The 23,191-nt window shown below is 35.6% G+C and overlaps 1 protein-coding gene across 1 annotated transcript; it reads right to left on the bottom strand.

Moving 5' to 3' along the window:
• Positions 1 to 10,443: 10,443 nt before the first annotated feature.
• Positions 10,444 to 21,369, bottom strand: Dfd (transcription factor deformed). Its single transcript, XM_028314880.1, has 2 exons — positions 20,365 to 21,369; positions 10,444 to 12,014 (listed from the first exon to the last, which is right to left on the bottom strand). The coding sequence occupies exons 1-2, from the start codon at positions 20,897 to 20,899 to the stop codon at positions 11,371 to 11,373; spliced, it is 1,179 nt and encodes a 392-aa protein (XP_028170681.1). The 5' UTR covers positions 20,900 to 21,369; the 3' UTR covers positions 10,444 to 11,370.
• Between the last annotated feature and the right edge of the window lie 1,822 nt (positions 21,370 to 23,191).

The raw sequence follows: 23,191 nt of genomic DNA, 5'->3' as shown, positions 1-23,191 counted from the left end.
CCCATTTATTGGCTTGAAGCAATGGTAGAGTTACAGTAATATGTACTGAGACGTGTAAAAGCGCTTGTTAAAAGCCAATTTCCAGAAAATAAATGCCTGATTCTGCGCTGCAGCAGTCAAAAATGATGCTAATTCGCGTTTTGTTTCTAGCCACCAGTAAACAAAGCCTCGCGATTTTTCTCACGTGAACGCACCCGCGGGCTGCTGTTCAATCCATCGATCGCTAAATAAATGATAAAGCCATTCAGAGCCAATCAGAGATATTACAAAAAGCACAATGGCCGCAACGAGGGCGACGGTAGCGCCGCCTTACGGGTCAACTGGGACAGAAGTCAGATCATGATAGCATGAAGTACACTGTATAGCTCGTTAAGCGAATTAGATTCGATTTCTGTTTAAGTTTGTATTTGAATGCTAGCTTATTTTGTAATCAAAAGAATTTTAAATTCAATTTTATGGCTTTAGGAATAATGGTCAAAAGTTGCATTTTCTCATAAGTAATTTGGAAAATAGTTGCATTTTCAAACGTTTCTCAGACAAGACACACTCCTCTCGACCGCCAAAATTCTGGTTGCTTTCTTCATTGAGGGAAGTTTGTTCATTGTTTGGATAGAGCATCTAGCTCTTTAATTATTTCGTCAAGCTATTTAAAAATAAAATTGACCTTTAATCACACACACAGAGCTTATAATACTATAATCATCATGATGCTTTGCTTTGACTTTGAATACTGAAAGTATTTCTTTACATAAGTACATAATATTATTACAAACTCCATGTAGGTATGATGTTTCATAAAAACATTTAATACATACAGGAAGCACAAAAATATATTTGCTTTTAAAATAAGTTACGCAAGCATTTTTGGGTAGCCCCATTATAACAAAATGGCTGCTCAGCAATAGTTTATTGGTCCAAATTGACATGTCCGTCTTCGCAGCGGAAACCATCGGATTATCCAGCCCACTGATTGTTGGAGTTGCAGGATAATACGATATTATAAAATATTACAGCTGTTGCGTTGTAATTGGTTTATTTTATTTTATGTTATTTTTGTTTTTTTTTTTAGTTACTTTAGATCTCTTCAAATTATTATGTTCGTAACAGAGTGTCATTGATATTTTTTGTACAACATACCTCCCGCGACCTTCACCAGATCGTCGGTCCACCTAGTGGGAGGCCCACACTACGTCTTCCGACTCGTGGTCGCCACTCATTGCATGGAATATGAACTCTAATTTAAAAAATTCAAAATGTAACTTCTTTCTTCGACTCCTGCTCGGTAACTAAGGGAACACATAAAGTCAATTTTGTATATCAGTTGTGTAAGGATAAGGTTACCCAATAAACGGTTACTACCCATTGCTTCTTTATTGCTTATCTTCCTCTGTCAAATAAATATTTAAACACTCAAAAAGCACAAGTAGATAAGGTAACGTGCTTAAAGTTTTTTGGGATACTCCCTATCAAGATCCCATCACCAATTTCTTTTTTTACAACCTTACGTCACTTTAATACCTAAATCCATATTACCATAATCGCATTTCCTAAGAATCATAGACAAGGATGACTCGCATTTACAACAATCGGATATCAAGCGGCGCGACTGACATGTAAATCGTGACCGAGCTGAGACTCGAACTGGCTACTACGGACTACCGGTGCCACTGGGCTGACTCAGCAATTTTGGTCACACCTGCCGCTGTAACCAATGTCATTGAAATCTAAACTCATTGGTCTTAGAAACAGGGTGGATTTTTGGGTGGATAGTTTAGTAGGTAAAGGTTTAAGTTCGGATGTAGATAACGATATCGCATCATTGTTGTTAATTAGGGTATCGATAAATTTGTTACGCAACTGTTTAGTAATAGGCCTGGTTAAATGCTTTACAAACAAATAGAATTCAACCGGGATTTTTCTGTTTTTAATTGGGGACTTCATTAAAAAGGTATACAGGGTGGAAACGATAAGTGATCTCATTCGATTATTTCTAAACTATACAACACATCGAAAAACTGGTTACTAATCCTGAAAGAGCTTCACAAGCTCTATCCAACGGTAACAATATTAGGTTACAGAATTAACTGGATCTATCCGAAAATTTAATGTTTTCAGCCTCCATACTAAATGTATGCCCGCCAAACAAAATTAGAAGTATCATTTTTTTAATTAAATATTAAACACTTAAAATGAACTCGTAAATTGCATTCTTATTTAAAATTATTCTTTGAAAACATTGGTTTTAGGCTTTACTTGCTATAATATTAACAAGACATGAGTGCCATGACTGTGGCTGTACTAAATGTATGGAAGCTGGAAACATTGAATTTTCGAATGGATCCAGTTTATTTTGTAACCTACTATTGGTACCGTTGGATAGAGCTCGTGAAGCACCTTAAGGATCAGTAACCAGTTTTTGAATATCTTGTATAGTTTTTAATATTATGTGGTTTTAATAAATGTATGGAAGCTGGAAACATTGAATTTTCGGATAGATCCAGTTTATTCTGTAACCTATTATTGGTACCGTTTGAAAGAGCTAGTAAAGCACTTTCAGAATCAGTAATCAGTTTTTCGATATCTTGTATAGTTTCGAAATGATCGAGTGAGATCACTTAACGTTTCCACCCTGTATATCTGTACTTAAAGCATATTTTTAGGTAGATAGAGGTATTTAAAAGCGTTTTTAGATGATGTCCCATTAATGTTTCATAGTAGATATACTTTTGTTTTCGTATAGATATCTTTTTACTACAGTTTGATCGTAGTTTGTGTAGGTACTAGTGGTACTAGGTACTCCGTTGGTTGATGTGGAGAATCAGCTAATCAAAGATGGATTTCTTTTTAAGACACTGTGGGATTTTTCTTTCATACAGTAGGTATGAATAATCAATCTCATATTTATAATTCCAAATCTCAAAAAATCTTACCTGCCTAATCTTTACCTAATACCTACATAGTGTTGCCATCTGCACACAAAAACGGCTATGTACAAAACGCTGCACCTCCAACAATCGACCTTCGTCAAAACTTTATCTACCGTCCTTATAATCATACGTCTTTGCCTGAGAACTTTTTTTCGAACATAATTCCTTGATCCTCTTAATGCCAAAAAAAGTAAAGATGATGTTTTTAATCTAACATTTGAGAGATTGACAGGTCGGTTCGTTCCCGCCGCCCGCGGCTCGTTCAGGTAAAAACTTTTGATTAAAAATATTTCAGCAAGGAGTCCCGATGCGATGCTATCGGGCGTGGTTACCTTTTTGTTATAATAATGCTGTTCCTATAATTTTGGGTAAAGTTGTAGTTTGATGGGAGATTCGCAAGTTGTTAGACATTTTGCGTCGGAACCATTTTGTGTAAATTACAGGGTGAATTAAGGAATATTATTTCTTTCAGTTATTACAACTGATTTTTTTAACTGATTTACTTAAGAACAACTAGATTAGTCGGTTGTCTTAATGCAAGGAGCAGTCAGTTTCAAGATCACTTTTTTATTTTAAATAATTATGTAACCTATTGAGCGTAGAAATGTCCATACAATTTGATTAAATATGATATGTCAGAAAAAGTACTAAAATATCTATCGCAGACATAAACATCTCAAGCAGCGAATGCACCCCACAAAGGCGGCCATTTCTCAAATTGAACGCATTCAACGGGAGCCGAGGGCTCTCCGAAAAAATATCGAACTAAAACCATCCCCTAAAATTATTTTAGTGAAAAGAAAGGAACTTAATACAGTCCCCACCATGCCTCCCTTAGGCACACCCCTCGGATTGCGCCAGTGTGTGTGAGCTGTAGACACCGAATGCCAACGTGTGAGTGCCCTCCGAATGGAACGGCTGACAGCTGCGAATGGGTGCACGAAAGTCCTGCTCTGTATTTTTTTAAATTCTGGATGGTTCTGTTGGTAAAAATTAAATTCCTTTTGCAATTGTAAAATTAAATGAAAAGAAATTAAATACTTACTGAAAAGAGTTCTGATGCACCTACATTAGTACCTTTTTAAAATTGCCTAAGTCAAAGATTTTATCGCATTGCATGGCAACCAGGCGTTTATAATCTCTGTTACATGATAAGAATAAATGCCATTATTACCAAGCAAGCATTGCCGTAAACTCGTAAGCAGACACTTTTTATACTGAAAAAATAATCGTGAAGAATAAACCAAAAAAGAGTATCATTGTTAATTTCTTGAAGAAATACTCTTATTAACATAATCTTCTTACAATTTTAATTGTAATTTTAAAAAAGATTTTCATCTTGTAGTAGAATTTTTTTTTCAAATCAGCTGATCTTAGTTATAAAAAATATTCAACAAAAAAAACTGTTCAGTACTTTCTACCATCCATACCCGGAGTGCCATACCGGGCGGGCGCGGCGTCGGGAAATCAACACATGCGTTGCGTGTGTGTGTGTGCACACAAACACGAGCCAGCCCCACTGAAGGGCACAAAAGCTTGGCCGACTGACTACCGCCAAGACATGTGCTATATGAGCCGGCTATGTAGTTTGTACGTTGCGCTATGTATTGTACGGATTTGGGTTGGGAAAGAAATGCCGTCTCTTTGTATTTTTGTGACCCAAAAAAGATTCCTTGATTTCTTTAACGCGTGGAAAGTACAATAGAATTGGAGTTGAATTTCGTTACAAATAGTCTGAATTAAAACAGTTTCTAAAGGCTTTTGTAGATCACATTTTACTAGCTTTATAAGCAAAAATTGTTAAAACTACTACTATTACTTACGAATATAATAGGCAAAAGGTTTTACACAGTATTTTGTTTTCTTCTTCTTCAAATATGTAACATGGCATTCAAACCGTAAGCCACAGGTTATAAGAAGACGATTCGAGATTCAGAGAATAATGGAAGAACTTCACAATTTATTATTAAAATCAATTTTCATTTGCCTTTATTTCGTAAAACTGTGCTACGCAAAAGTCATTTAAAGTCGTAATCTTTGCATCTGAAGTACCTATACACTAGTATGTACATACATGTGAATAAAAAATCAAGCCGCAGAAAAGTGATTGTACCAAGTCACCCTCGAGTTCGTCATCTCACGTACGTTTCTACAGCTCTCAAATAACTCGAGTATGGATTACAGCCACCCGACGACTTGAGCCACCCTATAAGCATCGGTGTAATGTAGAAGAGAGAGCGAGTAGAGGTCATAGACTTTAGACTCTATTTTGAAGAAAACAGCAATAGTTTTCTTGTAACTTATCGTAAATCGCTATCAGTAGTCATAGTTACATTGTGTTGTAGCCATCATTGATGCGGCAATAAAAATGTCTATTAAGACTGGTGATGGGTGTGCGCAAATTGTCAAAAATGAAAGCGATGGCGATAGAGTTCACAATACTGAAGCTGAAAACTAGAGATAATATTTTAGAGCGTTGTAGAAGCTCTTAATACAATTCCTCAAGTGTTAATTGAATTCAATCCTACAAGCTTTTTAGAGTAGGATTTGCACTATTTATTGTGATCACTAAACATACTTACAATTTTTTGGTCGTCTGAAACTACAGTTAATACCTTTTCCTGAAACGAAAAATGAACACAAAGTACCTACCTAATTTTTTATTCACTATGATGAAGCTCTTGGCTTGTATTTTACCTGATGGAAAGTGATGTCAGGTGGAAGCTACCGTCACCCTCAATAGAGGGCATAGAGGAACTGGCTATCTTACCTCAACCGTATTTAATCTTCTTTCTCTATCTTCTCAGCGAAGCACTTTCAAGTACCTACTAACTTAACAATTCTTCTTGAAATAAAAATGTTTCTTTATATTATATTTTGCAATATTTTCCACTTGCACCATCACGAGATATGCGCCATATTTACAAGGGTACGTTCCCCACGTCTCGCCGATGTATTGAAATTTGTCGTCTCGGCGTCGCGGCTTCAGACCCAGAGCAGGCGTTGTGCTGAGTAATAAAGTTATTGACTGCTGTGCAAGTTTGTATTAGTTTGGTTTCTGATAGACGAGTGTAGAAGACATATTATTTTCCTAACTTAGCTGACGAAATTTAATTTCTCATAATGTTACATTGATTAGTCATATTACTTTTAGAAATGCTTCCCTTTTCTATTAAGTTATTGTGCTCCTTAATTCAAAGATCGCCTGAGCCGTTGGCGTTGGCGAATTCAATCAGACGAAAGTACTAAAACTTTTGTTGTCGACAAATCGCAATTATCTATTAATAAAGAATACTGTTTTTATTAATTTATCAGGTATTTTTTCTTCTGTCAGCTGGATTTTCTTCCGCTTCTTATTTAGTTTCTACCACTTTACTATCTCTATTTCGTTGATATCCGCTAGCCAGAAAATAAAATGCTTTTAAATCATGCTAAAGGTGTACCTAAAAGAATGCACCTACATATCATAGCTTAGGTACTCGATTTCTGATATCTTCATACGCATTTCGCAAAATATCTTCAAACGATAGAAATCCACCTTACCCAGTTCGGCAATTCAGCAAAAACAAAAGACTAACCGTATTGTCTACTTACTTAAGAGCCGCCGAGTTCCGCAAGTCACCGCGGCTTCCCTAACCGCTCCCGAGGGATCTCACCTGCCAAATGCCTCCAGATACTTATCTTTTCGTAGCCTTCTCCTGGCTTTGAGTTTGCCCGTTGAAAACATTGGTATATGTATCCTTCTTCTTATGGTTCAAAGAATCTTTTATGACAATTAACTTGTGCTTTTATAGCATCACCACATCACTAAACTCCTGTCATATGCTAGTTTTTACTTTTTTGCTAGACTTGCCTGTTTATTACCCTTCAGATTGCTTTGTGATGACTCTACATTTTTTTTGTGCCAATTTGATTAAATTTCACCAAAACCGTACCCAATTTTGTTGTAGTTATTATTTCTATTTGATTTCACGTTTGTAATACATACCTACATTAAAACAGTTACCTAGCCACTCCTGAGGGATCCTCAGTTCCTCACCTGCCAAATGCCTCCAGATACTTATCCTCACGTAGCCTTCGCCTGAGTTTGCCCTTTGAAATTGTAAAATCCTTCTTCTAATGGTTAAAAAAATCTTACATGACATTAATTTTTGCCTTTATAGCATGACCACATCACTATACTCTTGTAAATTCTAGTGTCTACTTTTTTGCTAGACTTGGCTGTTTTATACCCTACGGTATTACTTTTGTGATGACTCTTCATTTTCTTTTGTGCCAATTTGGTTCAATTTCACCAAAATTGTATTCAACGTTGCTGTAGTTATTTATTATTAATAATATTTCTATTTAATTAGACGTTTCTAATACATTAAAACAGTAACCTAATTGCTCCCAAGGTATGCCCTCACCAGCTGCCAAATGCCTCCAAATACTTATCTTCTTGTAGCCTTCACCTGAGTTTGCCAGTTAAAAACATTGGTATTTATCTGAGTAACAACACGTAATTAATAAATATGAAAACATCAACTTGTGTTTCTAATGCCACTGAGCTGAGGTCAGTTTCTACTTTTTGCTAGACTTCACTGATTTTGGAATGCTTCAAAACCACTAACACATTGATTGTGAACGAAGAGTTTAGGGCAAGACACTAGGTAGTTGTCAAAGGCCTGTAGGCTTTTATATTTATTTGCTAGAAGTGAAAGTTTCACATGTGAGGAAATCGGATGACTCTACATTTTCTTTTATACCAATTTGGATTAATTTCATCATAATCCCAGTTCCCACCCAAAGTTATTGTTATTTTAAATAACATTTCTTTTACTTTAGTTAGACGTAAAAAGTACACAAAGTTGTCTTGTTTAATACACGCGTCATAACTTCTATAATATCGTAGGAAAGACGTCGTCCACCTAAACTCAGTAACCAGTCCCGGGGGAATCTGCCTCACCTGCCAAACGCTGGATTGAATCTTTTATTTCACCACTTTGGTCTGTCTTTAGAGAATTGCTAGAAAATAAAACATCATCGGCATAACTTTTGATGTCGATTCTAGGAATCTTTGGTTGAAATTAAACACCGTATCGGACCGTACGCAGGACACAAAGCTGTATTTGATGTGCTTTTGACTATAATGTGTTTTGATCACAGTTTTATTAATATTTAGTCTGTTTCTTTTATGTTCAATCTTAAAAATAATGATAAACAAACAATTGCACGGCTATTAGGTTAATTGTTTGAATTTTTTTGTCTACTTAGATGTCTATGTATTTTTTATAAATAAGTACTTACATTTTGGTTTTGAGATAGGTAATAATGACAATGTTGGTAATCATTATTACAATCTCATCGTCGTCTTGAGAGAGACTCTTCTGAATATTTCTTTTATTTCTAATACTCCTGCTACCGAACTCAAAACTATCCCAAAGGGATTTATCTCAAAAGAGTACTAGCGGTAGTTTGCGCTACCAATCCTTCAAAAGCTACGGTAGCAAAATCCTGTTATTTGCATACAAACGACACAACAATGAGTTTTGTCTATTGCCAAAACTTAACTCTTTGACGCGCCGGCACAAAAAGGGTTATTGTTAAACTGACGATTTGCAAAATCGTAAATCTATTTTGTGACTAATTTGCCTTTTTGTTTATTTTTTGTTTTTGCCGCCACCTTTATTGCCTTAAAGTGACTTGTCATGCGGGACCGGAATGCTGAAGAAAATATTTTTGAATTGTTTATTGTCTGTTTGGAATGGATGCCCGTTACACAGCAGAAATTATTGAAACTCGCATTTTTACTGAGCGAGATGAAGCGTTGCCGCAATTCTTACAAACTACATCGTCACCTCATTTTTTGATGGAACCAATTTGGAATAGCATAGATTTTTTCTAATTATTAGACAGAAAAATCCAGGAAACTTTCCGTAAACAACAGTTTAACTTGATACTCATCAGTTAATAGGCAAAGGAATTTTAGTTAGGCCAAGCTTTGTTGTACGCACAGTACACCGATCGAACTTAAGTATTGTGATCGATTATAAATTCCGCGCATAATATTCATAGACTTGATGAAACTTTTCATGTAGTTCCATGATTCATGAAGAAGCCTGTTCATCGTCGTCATCGTTTCAGCCAAATGACGTCCACTGCTGGACAAAGGCCTCCCCCAAGGTTTTCCATAATGAACGGTCCTGCGCCTTTACCAGATCGTCGGTCCACCTAGTAGGAGGCCTGCCCACGCTACGTCTTCCAGCCTGTAATTTTCAGCAAATATTTTTTTCAATCCAGCATTGTCTAATTTCAATAACGTTCTTTTCATCGTTTCACGTAAATGGTCGACGAGCTTTTTTTAACGACATATTTATTTTTGTAATATGTATTCTTATCGAAAGCGAAGTCTCTATTTTGAGATACATAACATTTTATGCAAAGGCACTCGCTTCGCTCCACAATCGTGCATCCGTTCATCTCCAAGATTACTAGCTATGGAACGATGTGAAGCACACATCGAGATCGGACGGTCACTTTAAACAACAACCGTCATCTCACCATTCGAACGATAAAACCATGTCGGGCCACTCCGCGAGTGAAGATACGTTCGTGGCCACACAATGAGCCGGCGACGTTGATCGATGGAGCGCATTCATCGGACACATTACGATTTTTGCTTTCATTTCGTCCGATACGAGTGTCACAAGGTTATGATATCGATGTTATGAATCGCGTAGGATGCGATTTCCGATGTGCAGATTGTGAAAGGTTGCTTCGTTGGTATTCAATCTGTTGATACTCTGTTTGTTTCTATTGTGATGACGCTTAATCGATGTATTGGTATAAAATGGCTTCTCGTACATCAACATGATTCAACGGTTACAATTACAATTACTTAACAAATACTGTTGGCAATTCTTGAATCATCATAGAAAAACCCATTTATTTAATAGAATAAACTCGTTTTCTACATTTTCGCATTCAACCTCTCTTGAATTTGAAGTGAATGTAAGGAAGTATTTTCTGAGTGACTAAAATCGTCCATATGGCTCTCATGTTGATACTTTACTACGCATAGAGTTGAGTAGGTGCAAGATGATAGGTACTGTATGATTTGTTCAAGTATTTTCCGTATTACCTAGAATCCATGATGATTGACGGATGACTCACTATCAGTTCTAGGATTGCAATAATCACAAGGCAAAGTTCACATTATTACTATATTTATTGGTTTTGTATTCACAGTTTTCCTATTTTAGTTACAAAACAATTTTTCCCGATTAAAATAAAATTTCACAATTTTGTACCTAATCCTAAGTCATTGTCTACATCACATAATTGTTTATGGATGAGTTAAAGACTTGCACGAAATTATATTACTTGATAAAAATATGACCATGACAATTTCGTATAAAACTGTTATGAAGGTATTATAAATTATGTGCTGTAGGAAATACTATTATGGTTATAAGACAATTACTAGATTTTAAGTAGAAAAATTACTAAAAGAGCTAACTTGTAAGTATAATAACTTCGTGCAAGTCTAGCAGAGGGATTATACAATGTATTATACAAACGTTTTAATACTTTATACAATGCGACCATCTACCCATTTGTAATCTATGATAAAGTAACATCAGTGACATTAATATCTCGTTAGTTTATTTTATAACAACAATTATAAAAATAAATATGAATACTGTACTTATTTGTAACATATTATGTTGAAGAAATCTAGAAGATTACTTACTTTCTACACAATATTACGCTTCTGAAAAACTTAATAAGCCTGTATCATCTTGCAAGGGGCGCTATACTATAATAAAATTTATTTCAGAAGTATTTTACAAAAAATTTTCGCACACTTGTGTAGGTATTTTGTAAGAATGTTTTCAGTGGTATGTATGGCATTCCTAAATATTATGTGCAAAGTAATTAAGGTTGTTTTATATTCCGTAAAATATCTATTATCAGATTGGTAAAATATTATCGTATAGTGGTTAGCTAGCTACTATTTACAATTTCATTCAAAAATGGTAACTCTGCAGGTTGCAAAAAGAAGGATGTACCCTTTAATCAAAACCATTCACTTACAAACGACAATACTGAAATTAATTATAAAATAACTAGTTATAATGCATTTATAAATATTGTTATTATAGCTCACGACAATGACTTAAATTATAATGTACAAATCCGACACTCAGATGTTTATATCTACCCTAAAATAATAATAATCACACTTTTGACATTGTAAAGTTTTCCACTTAACTATCCAAACATCGAATTATGACTGTTTAATCTAGGAATACTTACACAAATTATTATACTTAACGTTAATTTAAATTTAATCATCACTTTATTACACCTTATCGACACGAAGGAATGGTTGTTACGAGAGTTTGTTAGTGAAAATATAGCATCTTTACATGGGTGATCCGAGAAGGGTCTACTTAGATTATAAGGCGGTGAGACCGTAGTCAGATTTGATGACAGGCTGGGATGTGGGGTTGAGCCCCGTGCCGCAACCGGCCGAGCCAACTGGCGACCCGTGGGCAGTCAGGCTCGCCACCATCGCAGGATCCATACCATGCAAGCTCATCATATGCAAATGGTGCGGCGTCATATGCCCAGCATTGATCTGCCCCTGATGAGACATCGGACTAATCGCCGGATCATGAGACAAATTCTGCCCCCCAACACAGTGAAGATCATTCATTATGTTATCCGTCACGTTCTCTATACTATCTGGTCGACCGTTGTTATTCGATTTCTTCTTGTCGTTATTATTGGTATTCTTATTCGATCTACTCTTTGGTGTCGCTTTAGAAGTGGTCGTGGTCACTCCAGCGGGATTCGTTTTTCTTCTCACGTTTTTGGTGTTCGGCAACTTATTGTCCTTCTTCCACTTCATCCGTCTGTTCTGGAACCATATTTTGATTTGTCGTTCAGACAGGACTAGAGTGTGCGCTATTTCTATTCGTCTTCTCCTGGTTAGGTACCTGTTGTAGTGGAATTCTTTCTCCAGCTCTAATATTTGGTGTCTCGTGTACGCGGTGCGTTGTCGCTTCGGCTCCATTCCGGGTTGGAACGAGCCGTTTGCTGTGGACAAAGTATTTTTATGAGTCATTGTGATGGTGCTGTAAATTATTTTTCAGTCATTATTGTAGACTTAATTTGAGGCTAATACCAGAATCGGCTATCCACGTTATAAATGGAAACTTTTTAATAAACAAAAGTGTTCCATGGACAAGTTTAATCAAATTACCGCATACAAAGAACGCTATGTCAAAATGATAAAGTCTATTATTCAAGCACACATACTATGCCATGGTTATGTGGGCTATATCGTGACGTGTTGCGTGAGGGCACCGGTCCTGAATAATGTAGAGCCTCGAAGGCCGTTAATTAATGTGCATAATAATTACACATGCACGTCCATGAGCTTCCTTTTTTGTTTGATTAATTGTGCCTGGCAAATTAGTTCGCTTTCAAACAATATGTATAATCTACGGCAAATAGATTGGATTAAAAGTGAGTACACATCGATATAGTCACCGACTGAAACAAACTGTCTTTGCATTATTGATTAGTTTTTACTTATTTACAACATTTTAGACTATTTCATGTGCTGGGAAAGGTTCTTCGAGATTAACTTGTATACCAATTTAACTGATTTAAAATATGTAGACTCAATAACTCAAATTAGGAATAGCTATATTACCTGGAAATTTATAAAAGAATATTCTTCAAAGAAACCATAAAATAATTCGCACAGTAATTGAGCACAAGTTTATTTCTAAGTAACCAATGTGCACGTTCATCACTGTAATAACACATCTATGAAATTGGTCATTATTGTCACAACTTTGCATCTATAACGCTAAAATATCGCAAAGCATTCCGTCTTAGCATCCTAGCTATCTGAGTAACTTTTGTCCGTTTTCACCATCAATCCCTAATTTTTAAGTGACCTCTATGGTAACACTTAGAAAAATGAATGTTGATTACATAGGGGTCACTTAAAATTCAGGGATTGATGGTGAAAACGGGCATTAGACCTATAACTATGGCCCTAAAGTACCTACTATATCAACGAAGATGAGTGATTATGCACTAGACACGCAGATGCACTTTGTTTGCAAGACTATGCCTGATCATCCGCAAATTGATTGATGAGGAAATAATAATCTTGGTGTATTGTATGTGAAGCTGTTTGCTTGACGTCTTATCTCATTCTGAGTTTACAAATGAAATGAAATGGTTCTATTCAAATGAAATAATACTCAGTATTAAATATTTATGTGTGATGATAATAAAGATTATTTGAAAAACACCAGCAAACTGGCAGGTCTGGCCAAGTCAAATCTAACCTTGTTAATGTTATTTTGTTTCTTTAAATACATATTTGGATTTTGCATAGAACTTGGCACTCATTTAGATCTCCATTCTTTTTGCGGCGAAGCCCACAGCCAAGCATAATTTTTGTATTGAACTTGGTTCTCCTTTTTTACATTTATGTTTTTGGTGGGATTAAATATTCATTATGGTATATATAGGTAATGTTCATTCGAAATATCTTAAATCTTAATGTATAGACGATAGAACATCAAGGCTGAGTTGCACTACCTTATTTTAACCATAACATTGGCTATAACCTGTGCTTTTTGTATGGAATTTGACAGATTTTTACGTTTGTAAAAGTAAAAATAAGATAGTGCAACTCTGACTAAGACTATCACTAAAGGGTCTTAACCAGAAAGAGGAGTTACATTGTAATATTTTAGGTTTTGCATCAAAAATGTAAAGCTTAATGTGCTGTCGACTGTAAACCAGAAATTAAGACAGACTTTTAGGTTATAGCAGTATAGCCACATATCGCTAAACAACTGAAAATTTGGCTTATGCCAAACTCGGTACGTTCTCAACTCGATACATTTCCTTAATATTTATCTTGCGTGTCGAGTTAAAAACGTACCGAGTTGGGCATAAGCCTAAAATTTAAAATTTTTAATAAGTAAAACAAGAGAACAGTCCGTTGATATCAAATACAAAGCATTTATTTCAACAAAATGAGCTCGTGAGAGTCTCTATCCATAATAAAGTCATCGCCGAAGGAAAGTTGGAAGCAATTTCCTATTTCACTTCAAGGAAATTAGTTTTACATCAACTTGAAAGACGTCCACAAAGGCATTATCGACGTTCGCCAATAGAGTCGTTTATTGTACGTATAATTTGTCAATTGCTTTTATTCTTTGATGGTGAACAAGTGTGAGAATGTTGTGTAGTTTTACTCAAAATATGTTATGAAGTTTGTAAACTCTAAAACAAAGATAAAAATAAATCCAATTTGGAATCTTCCACTCTAAGATCCTAGAGTAGATTTTGTTGATTTGGTGTTTAATTTATTAATTTTAGATTGAAGGTGGGCCCAGTTATTGGAAGAAAAAATATTCTTAAAACTCAATCCAGCGATTTGCCCGTGGACCAAGCTAAAATTGGGCCAAGTCACTGGAAGATTACAATGAAGGCTTTTCATTGTTTTAGTTTTTTGACCAAATCTTTGATATTGAAATTGAATCGAGTTTTTAATACGATCATTAGATCTATTAGATTCAAATCATCATTGTCACAGTCTAGTTCTTGTGGAGACTCCATTGCAGGAAGTCTCAAAAGATATTACTCATCTGAAAATTTACTACGATAACTTTCAGATTTATACACGTAAGCAAATAGGGATTCAACTTAGGGCTTACATTATTATTCATGCTCTGTAGTCATTCACTAAAACATTATTAACGCTTCACATGTCACCTAAAATATTCTCAGCGAAAATACCTACAATCAAGCCCTAGTCGAAACCCAGACAGTACAACAAAAACGCCTATCCTAAATCCATATAGTCCATCAATTCAACCTCTCATTTCTGTTGCAAAGTAACACTTAACACAACTACATAAAATGCTACAGTTTAGCTTGTCTGTACTGATTCCAAGCAACGCCCACACAGCCTGTAAGAGCGAGACAGGGATACGGGAACAGTCGGGAATTCCTCCGGAATCCGGGCACAAGCCTGGTATGTGCGGTTGGCCGCAGCCCGAGATTTCTAGTGGTCAAACTGACAAACCCACATTGATCCCGGCCTATGTACGGGGAATGTCATTTGGCGAGATATAAGGAAGTTACAGGCTTTGCTTATTTACTGCCCTAAATGTAATGGATTCTGAAGTCGTTTAATTCAGTTTCAGGTCATATACGTATTTGTCTAATATCTATCTTATACTATCTATACTAATATTTCTACACTGATATTATAAATGCGAAAGTAACTCTGTCTGTCTGTCTGTCTATCTTGCTTTTACGCCAGAACTGCTAAACCGATTTTGATTAAATTTGGCATAGAGATAGTTTGAGTCCCGGGAAAGGACATAGGATAGTTTTTATTCCGGTTTTTGAAACAGGAACGGGTGTTATAAAGTTTTTCTGTGACAGACAAAATAGCACGCGGGCGAAGCCGCGGGCGGAAAGCTAGTCATCTATAAATCTATGGTAATTTTTTAGATGTGACTCTATGTATGATTGGCATCATACTTTACTTGTAATATAAAAAATCTGACGAAATCTCTATCCTTCATTCCATTATTGAAAATGCAGCAGAAAATGCATTTCGAAACGACACTAAAACAAATTCAAATCAATGAGTTTGAACTTTGAATACGATTCGCTCAATGGTAAGGTAGGTATTAGGACCAATCACAGACTTGAATATCTATTCTTGAGTACTAAAACTGACTGAGTGTCTACTAGTGTAATAAATGATGCGCGTCTGCGATTAAATACGTCATGAACGTTATAAATGAGCAATGTAAAAATAGGTAGTAACCGATAGAATTAAATATAAATATAAACTGGTGTATACTCTTAAGAAAACGAAGAAACACTTGCGACCACGTGAACAAACACGAACAATTTTAATTAACAAGACAAGCTACTAATGAGTTCAATTTGTTTGTACAAGTCATTATTTTATAAATCATCGGCCGCAAAACCAGATACCCGTTACGGCTACCGGACGGACGCTCCGTCTTCGCTTCGTTAGCCGTATCACGTCATCGACACGATGACAATCTCCATTGAATTACCGGCTACCTGCGACGAATGTGTGGTCTCATAACCGATCTGTTAATCTCCAGTCGATCTCGCGACGCATGCGCTATCAATCCCGCACGGTGGTCCCGCCTCATTACGACGAACATTTGATCTAAAGCTAAAACCAACCATTGTCCACCAATGAAAAATGTTACCCCAGTGACAGGTGTCGATAAGACTCCAGTCTCCAGCACATCAGCTTTTGTGTAATCCTCAGCGAATATTCTAGCAATTTGTTGAACCACCACGAACCGGTTCATCAGCGAACTTGACCCAAAGATCGAATACCTTTACGTTGCTTCACCAATCAAAACTACACATACAATTCTAGTATTTGTGTCTACTTCAAAACAGAATTATGTCGCGTCACTTACAAGTTAATTTTGAATTTGTTGAATACAATATGCATAATTTACGATAATTTCGATTGTGGGAGCTGTCAGCGGGACAAGAAATATTATGGTGATGTTAACGTCGATATTGAAGTGAAGCCTTTATGAACAGTGACCTTATCAAGTGGTGTGACTTCAATAGATTATAACTTGATACTTGCAATTCTCGTCCTTTGTATCATAGTAAAGTAGGTATAACAGTACAGTATTAGATATGGATAATGATCGGTAGATGAGAGACGAGATTGACTTTTTATTACATAAAAAATCCACATTCCGCAAAATCACAACTCTGAACAATTTGAAACCATTCTATACATACTGTTGGCAGAACTACGTATTTACAAGTTCAACGAAACGTCATGAGTAAAGCAACCATAATAAAAAAAGGATGTAGAAGATAAGTAAGTTATTTTTGAATGAATAAATGCATTAACCAGCTTTACTAGCTCGCTTGCATAGAAATATAAATACATTAATGTGGTACGTAGGTATTTAAACAGAACTCAAATACTTATTTTATGTGGACTTTTCAACAGTTACATGAACTAAATAAAATGTTTAGTATAATTTAAAGAAAAATGCCTTTTTGATTCACTTTGGATTCTATGACTGAAACATAAATTAGAATAACAATAACTTAATGATGGATGGAAAATATCAACACTTACTACATCTTCAGTACTATTCCTAGTAAAATATTAGTTCATTGTTGTTCTCAAACCAAACAGAAAGTGTCCTACATTGATAATTAGGCTTAAGCCAATGTCAAAACTCAACGTAACAAATCTATATATATAAAAATGAAACCCGTTTCGCGTTGTCACGGCATCACGTGTGAACGGCTGAACCGATTTCGATAATTCTTTTTTTTAAATGTTTGTGGAAGTCCAAGGATGGTTCTTACGGAAAAAAATATTAAGAAAATCTCTACGCTAAGGCGGTACGAAGTTCGCCGGGTCAGCTAGTGTAAGATAAAAAAATATTCAACGTTTAATTTTATAAACATGCTCGTAGTCCTCAAATGCATAGAAATACTTGAAGAAAAGGTCGTTGGTATGTAGGGTTGCCAACTTTTCTTTCAAAATATAAAGTATATCAGAGGTCGGAGAAGGAAAACAGACAGTATTAAAAAAAAAACAAACAGTATAGCTCTACAACGCGTACTTAAATGTGGTGTTGGGCATTTACTTTTAAAAATATCTATGGATACTAGTGATGCTAGCTGAAAACAGTATTTTGTATACTTTATTTTTGTTCAACAGTAAAAAGTATAATTTAGTGAAAAACAGTATAATACTGTTCAAAACAGTATAGTTGGCAACCCTATTGGTATGACAAATCATAATCAATTTGCAACAATTAACATAATAGAAGATGATAAAAAATAAAATCCCGACGACACAAAAACTTAGATCGATAATCTCCAAGTCGAATTCTCGACCACAAACTTCTATTTGAAAGCAATAAAAATAAATGGGGCTCATTAACTTAAGAGTTGGGTCCCATTGTCACGCACAAGCCCCGGCGTCTTCCAGCACTAATGACATCACATTAGTAAACTGTCAAAACACATCAAAAGGACACACGCCTAAAGGATTTCGAGTGTGCAAAGAAGTTATTGATTGCGAGCGATTTGTTTCCTTTTTAAATCGCCGCTAACGTTGCCCGTTTAAAAATCATTTTGCAGTTCAAGCACTTTTGTCTGTTGAAGCGCCAAAGCTTGAATTAATGTTGTCAAATTAATCTTGTGGATCTCAAGTATTCTTTCATTTGATGGTTTTGGGCGCGCTCAATTTTTTCTTCTTCTATTCTTTCGCAATATTTTGTGGTCTGTTTCGAAAAGTACCTCCAGAGATCGTATTGTGAGTATTTTTTAAATGATGTTATGTATAATTTGTAAACTTGTTTCATATTAGTCAACCGTCAAAAGATATCACATTGCCATCTTCTACGCTGAGGGCGATTGCAACTTTAAAAATATGTATTTATATCTAACTAGGCATTCATTTGTGTGTGCTTTGCTTTTTTGTAGACAATTTTTAGCCAATGTTAATTGTAGTTAGTGCTAAACTTAAGCTTCATATTATTATTATTCATAAAGCTCTAGTAGGTACTTGCTTTTTTTCATTGATTAAATATTTTGTTGCTTAGTCTTACTCTTTATGTAGAACAAAAGTCCTTAACTAATTTTAAATTTAACAAAAATTAAGGACATTTAAGTAATGTAACACCTTTATGTGACAGCCTTCACAAACTTAATTTCTTTGAGAACATTTGGCCGGTTTTTTATTATAATTTTATTAAATAAACAACTCCTATATACCTACAATCATGGCATTTGGCAAGAAGGAATTAATTACAGAAAAAACAAAGTAGGTACATTGTAATTTGATTTTTAATCATATTTTCAAAAATTTTGAGAGGTTGTATAGCGTTTTTTATTATAATTATTTTTTTTTAATTAGAAAAGGTGAAAAATTGATATTTATGTCTTATGAGTGAACCTTTACCACTGAGGATTTTTTATTTTTATTTTTACCACCTTTTGTAAATTGAATTTATCGCTAGTCATGAATGATGCGACGTCTGGTTTATTAATCTCACTTCAATCTTGTTGATTACAGTACAGACAGACTGATGTTTTGGTCTCTTGACCAACTCTACCATCAGCAGTTCTGGTTTTGTCTGTTTTTATTTAGTACATCCACTAATATTTATCATTAAAATATCTTCAATTATTTATCAATCCAACGCACGTCGTTTTCGTTAAAACATCATCATAACAGCATTCTAAAACAAACTGTATCTAACACCTAGCAAGTTAGAAATCCTGTTTTAAAAGAAGCTACCTGCCCTCTTCTTTAAAATGCTTAGTTGGATGTCATGAATTATTGTGTTAAATTATACGTGCATTGAATAAATTACTCCTATAGATATTTTACACCGCATCTCAAAGAACAACTTACTAAAAATACTTACTTATAATGTGTAAAAGCTATTAAAACACAATGAATGGTAGAGTCCTCGTTACCATTCCTATTGCAGAACGGTATTCCGTTCCGGGTAAGGATATTCTCCTTCGGGTCCTTACCCGTCACACTTTTTGAGTTAACTTACTAGGATTATGATCAGTAATAGAAATTAAAAAAATATGGCAGAGTTCTCTCTACCATTACACCGTGTAGAACTGGATATCTTTTTATCCTTAGCACGGTTTGAGTCTAATAATAAATATGAAATCTTGTTGACATATTAATTTGCCATAAGGTCAATGTCAACAATATAATTATAATAAACAAAATATCTAGGTATGTACAGGAAAGAAAAGAGAACAGACAAAACGCGCCTGCATAAACGAAGACCTGGCTCAGGCCACGGGACAATGCAATGACGGTCACACAATTATTATGGTCTGGATCAATAAATAGTGTTATTGAAGAAAATTATCAAGATGAAATTAAGACATTAACAGCTTACAATCAACATAGTAGTTAAACAAAAGGTATGTACTGCAAAAGTTATAAATGGTTGCTGAAGTAGGTATCATTTTGATTGGTGTAGGTAAATAGGTAATTTGTCATAAAAGATTCAGTGACACCTTCAGCAACGAAGACCATTCGGTGTCCTAGTTACTAGTTACATACATAAATAAAAAGTTAAAGGCCTAATAAAGGATTGATAATAATTTCATAGTAATTTGTCATTTATCCGAGTAAAAATGGAATAGAATAGGTACAAATTTTGGATTTTTTACCTAAGTGTATGTTCTTTGTATGCGGTATCATTAATCATGAGATTCATTGATTGAATGTGGATTACTATTGTAGAGTTAGGGCCTAACAATTTATCTTTGTTTCATGAAAGTACATGACATATTGTTTACATAATAAATAATGTAAATAGCTTACATGCGCCAGCAACGTGTATCTTCTTCATCCAAGGATAGATGACCCTGTCAGTATTATCCGAGCATATAGAAGAATCGTCATCTTCGACGGGCGGGCTGTCCAGCAGTAGCCGCTCGTCATCCATTTCTGATACAGGTGATCCTTCCCGACCGAGGGCATGGAGTTTTCTACCAGCAGGAGCCGCTTCTTCTATATGTCTTTCTAGCCTGAGCCCAAGCTCAGCAAGGCCTGGTGCTACTTCCCCATTATGGGACGGCACGTAGCCGTGATCTGCGTCTGATGGATGTGACGGCTCTGGCGGTCTTGGTGGAGGAGCAACGGGAGGGTGCTGAGGCAACGGATGGTAATACCCTCCGTAACCGTACCCTGTCCCAATCTGGACAGGGGCGTATTGATGCTGATAGCCATACTGCAAATGCTGGTGCTGGTAGTACTCCCCTGGCGGTATGTAGTCCGCCTGACTGTACTCTTCCGAAGGTGGGAACTTGGGGTCCGGCTGCGGCTGGTATCCACCGTTCATGAGGAAGGAACTCATGGTGGGCGTGGTCGAGTCGGCGCATCACCTTACTCTCTTTGAAAAATCCATCAGCTTGTAGTTATTTGTTTAGTTTCAAGTATAAAACAACAAAAAATTAAAACCTTATCAGTCAGATTTTTGTCGTTTGGTTACTCGTATCCTATGTTACTAGCAGTGGTAAGAAAAAGTTATTGTTCACAATCAACAGCGTTCCACAAGTTTATGTTTTGTAGCAATTAAATCGTCATTAAAACAATCACAATAACGCACACACTATAATGTCACTAAAATTGTTTATCACTATCACCAACATCAGTATCTGCACACAGTTTTTACCAACAACAATATTATTGCAAAGTCATTTGATTTATCACTTTTTGATAATAAACAATGGAGTTAAAGGCGCGCTATACTGCGACGACATTTTGAGACAATATACACTGACTGGCCGACACGCCAGCGCACTCTGTCACTTTAAGGACTCCTATACATGTTCATCAATTTTTACATACCACCTTCCATTTTTAAGGCGGAGCTGTTCTTCTACTGTCTTACTTAGTACCCTACAAAAAAATCAAGACCTTATTTACAGCGCGCATAAGACTCATTTACCTTTGTACGCTCCATCAAAAGCATAAAACCGCAACAATAATGTTCCCCCTTCCACCCATAAACAAGTCAATGCGTGCGACTGAAATAGAAACAACAAAGTTTGATAGAGGCATAAAGTAGAGGCCAGTAACGTTCTCGCTCTAGCGTATGAGCGCGAACTAATTGATGAAAGAGACAAAGTATCGATTCAGGTTTATGGCGTATAGCGGATTAAGAAGCTGCCTCAATAATAATACAGAATGAACATGGTCTCTGTTCGTAACGACACGGCGTTTTAAATATTTAATATGCAATTTCCTTTAGTTTTCATTATGAGAAGTTTCATTATTATAATGGACCAACAAGACAGAGTTAATTAGTAAAATATTATTTACACTAATTAATTAATATTATTCAAAATATTTTAACAGGAGATCAAATAATTTATAGGATTTAAATGCCATAGAGATTAGAAAATCAGTATCTTGAAATCACTTAAGGGCCGGAGATAAATATTAAAACCCTAAATAATTGGCTTCAAATGATCCAAAAATTTAACTGCAATGAAGCTCTCAAAACTTAGAACTGTGCTAATTAAAATTTTCTTCGTCTTTAAAATCCTTCTGTTCAGATTTTCACTAACCATTAATTGTATCAAAATCAGATAACTTTTTAACAGTCAAGTGGAACCATTACCAAAACTAAAGACAATCACTTGAACCTGCACTAAGACGACACAGATCCTACCCGTGTAATCCAAACTAATCGGTGTAACAGCACACGTCTCGTAACAGACAAGAAAACAAACAAAAACAAACGAGCACAGTCATTGCCTATCATGGACAGTAAGCAGCTAATACAACACTAAGACCGCCGACAAGGGAGCCGCTAGACAGCAAATAGACAAAAATGTCCGGTGATTTTATTGAATTAGACGATCACAGTGAGCGTGCACTTTCTGCTGAGTCACCGGCTGCCAAGCTGCAGCCACAAAAGGTGGTAACACACGATCAATGGGCGTTTGATCAATAGATGTTATAGCTCTGGATGTGTAAACCACACTAAGTCTTGATTTGGTGATCTTTGGTATCAGGTAGTCTTTATTTTACCACAAATAGACTGGAAATTCTTGAATTTTGCAAAGAATGACATTTTATCTCCTACTATGATCATCATTGTGGCTGTGCTTCGTAAATTTAATAAGGCAAAAAGTGTCTTATTCTTTCACAATCAACAGATTGAAGACGAAGAATTCAATAAAGAAGCCGTTTAAATCAAATTATCTAGCAGACATCGTTACCGGTAAACTTTCTCCCTTAGCGAGTTCCCTGTTGTGTTTTTTCTCAGCCGCTAACTGCCTGCCAGCCGTTCCAGCCAGCACCAACTTAATCCAAGTTTAATGAACAATACGACAGGTCCTTAATCAAACTTTGGATTTCCTAAAATCCCTGGTAGTCTAAACATTACTTTATGTGGACTTAAATAGGATTCAAATTCAGTTAAATATATTTTTGCACATGCGACTTCTTTCATAGGAATTTCTAGCTTGAGAAAAACCTATTTAGTTGACTTTGATCGTATTATTTGTTTCTTGTTTTGCCTTCGCCTCTGTCTAAGAAAGGTGACTAAGGCGAAATTCAATGAGATGTTCTGTTACTCCAAGAGAAATCATACAAAAGGTACCTGATGAAATTTCATTAAATATTGAATACATTGCTT

The sequence above is a fragment of the Ostrinia furnacalis genome, unplaced genomic scaffold, assembly GCF_004193835.3.
Source record: "Ostrinia furnacalis isolate ACB-3 unplaced genomic scaffold, ASM419383v2 OfSCF4915, whole genome shotgun sequence".
Classification (NCBI taxonomy): Eukaryota; Metazoa; Arthropoda; class Insecta; order Lepidoptera; family Crambidae; genus Ostrinia; species Ostrinia furnacalis.
The sequence above is the reverse complement of the archived record's forward strand: the minus strand, read 5'-3'. Positions and strand labels throughout refer to the sequence as shown.

Bases quoted from the DNA above. Each gene is read 5' to 3' on its own strand.
- Dfd (XM_028314880.1), bottom strand. From the start codon at position 20,899: ATGAGTTCCTTCCTCATGAACGGTGGATACCAGCCGCAGCCGGACCCC. The intron at 12,015-20,364 runs GTAAGCTATTTA...CTTTGTCCACAG, and splicing joins GATACACGTTGCTGGCGCAT to CAAACGGCTCGTTCCAACCC.